This window comes from Rutilus rutilus, assembly GCF_951802725.1.
Source record: "Rutilus rutilus genome assembly, chromosome: 11".
Classification (NCBI taxonomy): Eukaryota; Metazoa; Chordata; class Actinopteri; order Cypriniformes; family Leuciscidae; genus Rutilus; species Rutilus rutilus.
Genome location: NC_140216.1, coordinates 8,781,149 through 8,790,388, shown reverse-complemented (window position 1 = coordinate 8,790,388; position 9,240 = coordinate 8,781,149). Strand labels below are relative to the sequence as shown.

At 38.0% G+C, this 9,240-nt stretch overlaps 1 protein-coding gene across 1 annotated transcript; it reads right to left on the bottom strand.

Moving 5' to 3' along the window:
• Positions 1-5,902: 5,902 nt before the first annotated feature.
• On the bottom strand, positions 5,903-8,539 carry lrrc69 (leucine rich repeat containing 69; the record flags this gene model as incomplete). The annotated part of the gene is made up of 8 exons (XM_084424325.1): positions 5,903-6,010; positions 6,357-6,536; positions 6,962-7,063; positions 7,274-7,345; positions 7,422-7,617; positions 7,796-7,868; positions 7,947-8,073; positions 8,363-8,539. The coding sequence occupies 8 exons, from the start codon at positions 8,537-8,539 to the stop codon at positions 5,903-5,905; spliced, it is 1,035 nt and encodes a 344-aa protein (XP_084280451.1).
• Positions 8,540-9,240: the final 701 nt, after the last annotated feature.

Below are 9,240 nucleotides of genomic sequence, written 5' to 3'. Positions count from 1 at the left end.
AATCTGTTTTATTACAAATGTATTATATTTGAGACGATATAGATCTGGCTATATGAAAATATAGTTTGAATGAACTTCTTTTCTTTGCATGACACATTGACATTACAGAATAGCTCTTTCGGCATTATTATGATATTATCACTGTCTCATATCATTTGTTTCATGTGTCTTATAAGGTCACATCCTTTTGATCTTCTTTTGAGTCCTTCACATAAAAAGCATTCTACAGCCAGGCTTACATCCACAACCTAGGAAGTCAGGGATTCTGGGAAGGTCTCATTTTTAAAGTTCCGTTAGTTGTTCTCACATTGGCAATAAAAAGGTGATTAATACATGAAAATTCTTAAGTTTTAAACCCATTTAAGTTTCTGAAAACATTACATTCAGCTTGCACTTAAGTATATTCCAATAAAGTAGGCCTATATGATTAATAAGCACTCTTTTAAGTGTACTTCTTTTGTTTTTACAAGGGCTCTTGTTTACAATGCCATTAAACCCCTTTTTGTGCTTTTCTGTGAGGCAAAGTGACATAAAAAGAGTTTAAAAAGAAGATAAACAAATATATAAGTCTCTTTTCACTCTTTTTAATGCATATTCTCACAATGAAACAATTTCTGAGCAGCACACTAGGACGTTCAGGGGTATAAAGCTGGACCCGGGAGACTGGGCACGGGTAGGAGAGATGAGCAGGGATGCCTCGGGCAAAAGCACAATCAAAGCAATCTCATTCCGGTTACTTGCGTGTAAGAGATTATGAAAGCAATATGGTGCAATAAAATCTGGTTTGGCTGTAAGCTCGATATAGTAAATGTATGCAGGTAAATAAAGCGAATGCATTATGTTATCTATCACTGTGTGTAAAACCCTATTTTACATTATAAGTGATGCCATGATGCATTACGGAGAAATCTCTGAAACGGGTCAAACGAAACCCAATTAAAGAGATCTAATCTGTAACGTGGCTACTGAAGCATTCTTAATGTGCTCATGTTTGTGTGTAGAGGCTTGATAGGAGCTTAAATAGTCTGACAAAGGAGAAATGTAATAAAGCTCCGGCTTTCCAATAGATCATCCTGAGTGAATTTGCCAACATTACTCTTCCCGTTTCAAGGCTAGTAAATTAAAATTTATGCACACCTACTTTATCTTCCTTTACGTTCCCCATGAGGTGACGGGGAGATATTCTCACCATGGGCAATATTCCCTTTCAGTAATTATATGAGTGTAGACTTCCTAATTAACATATGGCATACATTTTAGAGCGTAGAGGCATAATGCTCTCAGTTCGCCACAACGTCACCCACTGTGTGATATTTTCTCCAATGACAGATATTCTGCATTGCTATTAATGTCAATCAAACACATTCTTTCTATTCAGGCGGCACAAATGCCCACAAATAGGGGATCGGGCACACCAGACGTGTCGTGACATTCCCACATCGGTGATGTATGAAAACAACAGTGGAGTGTTTGTGTGAACCGAGGTTAGCAAAACAAGAGGAAAGGCTGGGCTCCGTTTTAACAAAGTGGTCTGACAGAAGAGAGCTGCTCACGCACATATACACATCCGCAAACACACACACGCTGACACCAGACAGGGCCCGAGGCGGTCCTGCTGCTCCAGGACCCCAACATCTGCTCTCTGGAATAATGCATGTTTCATTTCAGATGCTCCCTCTCTTTCTAAAATGGAGCGGTGATCTGCCTGTAATGCAAAGGCCACAGATCATGCGGTAAACTCTGCTCTGGTGGCCTCAAAGCTGTCCTCGGGCGCTCACAATCCAGCTACAGAGATGGAGGAGACTGGTGCACCATTTGTTTCCAGTGCACTGAGTAATGGCTGCCACTGGGCTCTGCCACAAAGGCAGACTGTTTCTGTCTAGACTCACAAAGAAATGCTCAGGCTGGTGTGCTTCCTAATGTACACACAAATGTAAATGAACACAAACAAATTAACAAAAACCCCTCAGGCCTATATGTATTTTTAATCTTACAATATGCACTATAAAAATATGTTGTTGCATTGAGTTCAGTTATCTCAATAATTACCTTAATAATTGCCAAATTATGTCAAATATGAGCTTGTAACATTGCCACACACACACACAAAAAAAAAACACACAAAAAAAACATGAAAGGGTCTTCCCAGAGTAACATCTGTATTTTATCCATTTCTGAAGAACTGGAAAACATGAGGTTTGAGAGTTTATAGAAGTGATTCTCTCCCACCTTTTTATAATTACCACAGTGAAGGAGAAAGTGTGCATCTATGTCGACCACACCATGTTTGCCTACGTCTGTCTTTCTCGGTACCCCTGTAGCTGGCGTCAAGTGAGTGAGTCACTGAATCATTCACTCAAGGATTTGTTCAAAACACTGATTATTTCAGAAATTAGAAATGTGTTGTCGGAAATGCAACATTTAATTCTGCTGTCGCTTCGCTTGGAACTTCGTTGGAAGAGCACAAGTAGACAAGCTAAACAGAAATATGTTTTCTAACAAGTTAGTAAGTTGCTGTCACATTAAAGGTGCATTGCGCAAGTCTCTGAGTTTTTGCAGAACTATGCCCCCTTCTGGCGACACGCGAAACTGCAACCAGAGGTGTGCACGCGGTTATGTGGAGTTTGCGTTGGGGTTTGGGATGAACTAGAAGCCGGTCTCTTTGAATCCATCTTCTACTTTTGCAAAAGTCGCTTGAGTTGTCTTCGCTGATGCGGATAATGGCGGCGAATACACAAACCTGCCAGACATAGCCAGGTGAGCGTGAACGCGCATGACGTCACGCCCAGTCGATTCCGTCCCGAATCCCTCTTATTTATTTTACTGTACAGGATTATAGAGGCAATCGCAGTGATCATAGAAGGGCTCATTCAGCCCATCAGGCAATTGTTTAAGCATGTATGGGTTAGAAAAATGGGTATTTTTAACATGAAAAGTTGCTTAATGCACCTTTAACGTAATTTTGTGGGCGAAAGGGTCTATTTTCTATTGTGTCAGTGTAGCAATGTATTAGGTGCCGTTCACACAGAAGTAGCTTTCAAACCAAGTAGCTTCTGTTGGTCCAATGTTCCAGAGAAACAACAACTTCTTTTGGTTTTAAAGCAACACTAAAGAACTTTTCCTCTTCGGTCCCCCCACAGGTTGGAAGCGGAATTGTCCATTACCGCTGTGGTAAATAATTTTGCCTACCGCAGCCTACTGTCGCACGCACACTCGCTGTTTATCCAGCACCGGCTTTGGAATTAACGATGTCCACAGACAAGGTAGAGTATGTTGCATGATTTTATGAAAGTATGATGTATTGCGACATCAGAAACGAAGAAAAACAAAATAATGACAATTGTAATGCTTGCCATAAAGCAAGTCGTTTCTTATGTCTCATTCGAACTACAGAAACGCTACCCGATCTGGCAAACTTGCATAGTGCGGTTATAGCAGATATAAGGCCGAAAAGCGAATGCAGAAGTGCCGTTCACCCTGTTACGACTTGATGAACCACTGAAACGATGTTGGAAACATTATTTTAACATTATTACGTCCACCTACTGATAGTATAATAATAAATAAATATATAAATACTAGATATTCGTACTAAATCCTCTCTCTATCCCAGTATTTTTCAGATAATTTATTAGGAGACAAATGTTTTCCCCAGCAAATTCTCCAGTGTCATGTTTTGTTTTTAAATTTGCATCTCTAACTCCATTCTTTCTTCCTATCTTTTGCAATCTAATAGAATATGTTTTACCGTCTCTTGTGTATTGCAGCAGGTGCAAAGTCCAGTGGGGTGTTTTCCTATTCTATGTAATGTTATATTTAAGCCAGCATGACCTACTGTACTAGCGCCAGAAAAACAAGCGCACAGCCATCTTTAGAATCTTGTGTTTGAAGTAGCTCTGTATATTTCTATGGCATCGCTGTCAAAGACTTGAGGAGTAATTAGCTGGTGAAGTGGATTTACTTATTGTAGAGTTAATGAAAGTTATCATGAGCATTATCTTTGAAGCAGATGTCTTAACAAATGTCAGTAGACCGGGAAGATTTTAAAATGAGCGGATCATTCATTAATCTGTAAGATCTTACCTTCATGCTGTGGAAATACAAACCAGAAGACAGAGCAGTGCTGAAAAGGGGCGGGGGGCTACATAAGGTCTATAGAAATTACTGGATTTCGCATTCAAAAAATGTGATAGCACCTTTACTCAACTTTAACTTGTTTGTTGAACTGTTGTATAAAATCCATCACACTGAATTATTGTTCTGAATATCAGCATAGCTGTGATTATCTATGACCTCGTGCTATGGATTTGGACAACATCAATCTTGTTGTTATTAAATGGCATGAAAAAAGCAACAGCTACACAATCATTTTTTAATGGTAACTGCTTAATTTAGTCATGCATGTTGAGAGCCTGAGATCAGAAAGAAATCAGCAACTTCCTTCAATATGAATTTGTCGGTTCAGACAGCAATCCAATGCTAGTTGAGTTAGGAATATTGATGGTCTAACAAATGTAGATTCAAAGTCATTCACGTTTTTGAGTATATGTGACTCAATAAACTTGCATGCTGGATCAAATGTAACCGATTTTTCATCAATGTGCCAAACCATGAACAAAAGATCTGTATGTACTCTTGATGATTTACAAAGACAGTTGTGATCGTAATACAGGGGGTGGTTCGGGAAGTGTTATATTGAGTCTTGTCTTTTGGTTGATTGATTTTGCTGATGTCTGAAAACAATACAGTCTTATCATGGCCGAGCGGCCGGCTCTCCTGACAGCTTTCTGCTTGTTGGTTCATTTGCCTCAAAGAAAGTAATTTAGTAACATCAGACTGAAACAGACTTGTTTACACTATCTCCTCTCCTCCTTTCACGGGGAGTCCATATACCATTTGTGCGGCGCATTGACGCCCTCCAAGTGCACAATCACTTGGAAATTGAGGCAACTGCTCTAGAATAATGGCTGAGCTTGACTGAGGGCTGTATAATAAATGACTGAGTCTCGTGGCACTTTTCAGTGGACATCCACACAGTCACCATTAGTTTCCTAAGTGCACTTTCCCCCGCACTTCTAAATTGATTGAAACAAAATGTCACAATTATGCCCTGTAGCTCAAGCTTAATTATTCATCAATTAGCGTTTTCTCCCCCCTTCTTTTTTTCGGAACTGATTTTTCATTCAGTTTGCAGAGATGTATGGTTCCCCTGCTGTTAACCAGTCCTAAGTCATTAGTTTCTGGCTTTGCAATTAAACCTGCTGCATTATTCATCAGGCCCAACTCGGTAGACTCTGCTCTGAGCTCAGGAGGCCTGCATGAGAAATTAATTTGGAGAGATGAAGTTTCCTCTCAGGTTAGAACAGATGCCATTGGCCCAAACAGAGGTATGGAGTGCATTCATTGTAGGGAATTATAATGGCGAGCATAAAGCTAGACTATAGAAAGGTCGAAAATACTAATGGAAAAAAAGATCAAAATTGGGAATAGCCTGTGGCGGAGTGCTTCAGATTACTTAAAAAATCAACTCAGGAGGAAATGTATAATGACTATAATAGAAGTCAAATTGTGCACTTGAATGAATAAAATCGAAATCGAAACACTTTTTTTTAAATGTAAAGGATAAAGGAAAAATAAGTGTATGACATTTTAATCTAATACAGAAGGATACTGATGAGCATTATTGTGAGATTTATATATATATATATATAAAATTACTGGATTGATTATTCACTACAGTAGATATCAATCTGACAGCCAGATCAAAATGTCAAAACATCAGTGATCAAATGTTGCCATCTGCTGGTGTTGTATTGCAAAAACATCAAAATTCATTCTTTATAATAAAGAGATTTAGATCATGATCAGTCATTGGGGAAAATGAAATGATTAATTCATTCATTTATAACCGCGCAAGCCCATAGTATTGGTGGTCATCTCTGTTGAAGCAGTCGTAAGAGCACAGCAAAACTCTCACTGGAACAGACTGTGAGCTTTTCATCCCCATGTGCTGTTCAAAGACAATAGAACAGACTCAGATCACTAAAGGATAGTCTAATATTCTCTTGCACTTTATTGACATGCAATGTGGATCATGCAGAAAAAAAGAGTAGAAGAGGAAAATAACATATTGCCATTGTTTTGCTAATATTGACTAAGTTAAGTTAAACTGTGACCCTGTTAATCTGATGATTAGAAATGTCGTTTATGCGCCTGATGCATATGAAATGCATATTCTGAGCGAAGCACATCCTGCCAGTCTTTACAACAGCGCCACTTTTTTTTTTTGCATTTATTGCCACAGGCACACTGAAGTGTTCTGGTAAAGTGATATGCAGAATGAACTGATGCTGTACCTTCTTGGTGTTGATGAACTGCACACACTCCAGCCAGGTGGTGAGAAAGGGCTGTGAGCACAGGCCACACTGGCCCCAATGAGACAGCACGTCCTGCAGATCTGGGTACATTGGCAGAGCTCTGGACACCACTGAGAAGCTGTTAGTGCTCTCCTGGAGGATGAGCCTGGCTGAGAGTTCCTGAACACATTAAACCACAATCAGCACCAGTATTGTTAAATGTTATGGTTAAAAAAATAACCGTTTTTATTTCATTTGAATGATTTTCTGGGGAAAAAAAAGGGAAGAAATCACATACAAGGCACCAGGGTTATTATAGTTAACTAAGGCCGCATTTACATTACATGGTTCAAGTGACCCAATTCCGAGTTTTTTCTCCCATGTGGCACAGATCGGATATGATCAACAAACGTGCAAGCAGGAAAAAAGCACATGAATTTCAATATTATCAGTCGGTTTCAGGCCTCATTCATATGTGGAACTAAATCTGAAATTAATCGAATACAAACATTTCCGTCTGCCATGTAATCGGACAGATTGGATATTCCCCTGTCAGTGTGCAAAGGTGGTGGTCGCAACAAGTGTGAAATAATAGAAAATGTTACTTTTAATGCGAGGACTTCTTTCTCTTGAATGGACTCCATCAGTGTGAACTGAACTAAACTGTTTCCTTCGAAGAACAGTTCATCCAATGTGAGAAACTGAAACTAAACATTAAAGAGAAAAACATCAGTAATATATATATAAATAGTCAACAATAAAGTTAATTGTGTATTTAGCGGAGGCTGAGGTCCTACTAATTAGCATTTAGCACCAGCAATTACACAGCTTATTTAAAAACTAAATACATTGACATTGACAAAATTATTATAAATAGCAAAAACATAAATGGCTGGCACTTTGTCCAAATAACTTACACCAACTGGAAACACAGATAAAAAATTTCCGGCAACATCTAAGATCTTCAGATCTTTCCAACCAAGAGCACCCTAAGCAAAGAATGGACACATATTAATCTAATAAACATAAGAATGGGTTAAGTATGATGATAATCGTCACTCTTGCCTCTGGTAGTTCTGTCAGGTTGTTTCGGGCCAAGTACAGCTTCCTCAGCTGTGACAAATTGTATAGCTGCTGTGGTATTTGAGTCAGTTTATTATTAGTGAAGTTAATCTCAGTCAAACTCTTCATCAAGCCCAGTTCAGCTGGAATCTGCTGCAAATGATTGTCTGTGACACTGATGCTCTTTAGACTACACAGTCTGGAAATAAACAAAAAATGTTTTAAAAACCAGATAGCATGCATGATAATCAATTAGCAAAGTGTGTGTGTGTGTGTGTGTGTGTGTGTGTGTGTGTGTGTGTGTGTGTGTGTGTGTGTGTGTGTGTGTGTGTGTGTGTGTGTGATATGTACCCCCCAAAAAACTTGATTCATCTTACTTTTTAATTTCTGTGGGAATGACTTTGATTCTATTGTGGTTCAAATTGAGAAGCTCGAGGTTTGGTAGGCCTTCTGAAAATATATATAACACATACTAAAACCCAGTTCAATAAACTAATACGATAAACCTGAATAAGAGTTTGAACTTACCCAGCACCTCTGGTGGCAAATGGCTGATTTTGTTCCCATATAAATAAAGTTTATTTAGACAACAGAGGTGTTTTAACACGGATGGAATCTCCTCAAGAACATTATTTCCCAGATTGAGCTCTGTCAACTTAATAAATGTAAAGTACAAACTATGAACACATTACAACGAATTACAGGATCTAGATTAAAATACTAGATTTTGGCTTTGCAATAATTAAGTTGTCTTGGTCGTTTTAATTACAATGTTTTATTGTTGGTTAAACGTCTATTGCTCAACATTGACTCACTCACAATTTTGAAATTAAAACTTGACTAAAATGGTAAGTTATGAACATATTTTTTGGGCTCTGTCACAGAATAATGATATATTATTGTTAAATTAATCATTGCTGTTGTACAGAAGTGTCTGAACTCACCTTCTGTAAACACATCAGTTCAGACGGCAGACTCGACAGATAATTATTATTCAACTTTAATACAGCAATCCATGGCAGCTTCGCAAAAACTTCTGGAAGATATGTAATTTTCCTCGAACTCAAATTAAGCGATTTTGATTTCGTTTTTAAAGCTCTGATAACTGAATCATTAGCCATTTGATTTGACTTTCCCAATGTTTCTATGGAGATGCAACGCAACATGTCTGAAGCCACTGGCGCCGCCTGACGGCCTAACCACTGATCTATATATAGATCAGTGGGCCTAACATGAGTATGGCATGCTGTCATTGGCGCCTCAATACTGACCACAGAAAATGAACATTTTTGAATAATATACCAAATATAGGACATTAAACGTTTTAAAATGCATTTTGTCTTTCAGAAAATGCTCAGTGAAAGTTTGTCAACCTTCAGAAAATCTTGATGGTCAAAGTCATAAGTCGTTTTTATTTTTTACTCATTTTCTATGGGCTTCGCGATTTGTACAACCTAAAAGTCTAGACTGTTAAATCCCTCCTAATTTGTGTGATATCATTACAACTTTTTGTTTTTTGTAGCAGTAAACATTAAACAAAATATAACAGAATGACATTTCATCATACTTTTGAAAGTTTCCAAATAATGTTATTTCTTCATAATTGTACATTCTTTTTTTTTAATGGGGGAAATCATGTAGTGACAGGGTTATGTGCAAACACAGCTAAATATTAAAATGTTGTCATTAAAATTTACATTTTTACTTCAAATAATTGAATATATCAGTATGTCTAAACTATTATGAAGTTGTGATGTGATCTTGTGAAGTTCAGATGTCATTTTGATGGTTGGAGACAGTCTGACCTCTAAGCCTGGTTTCA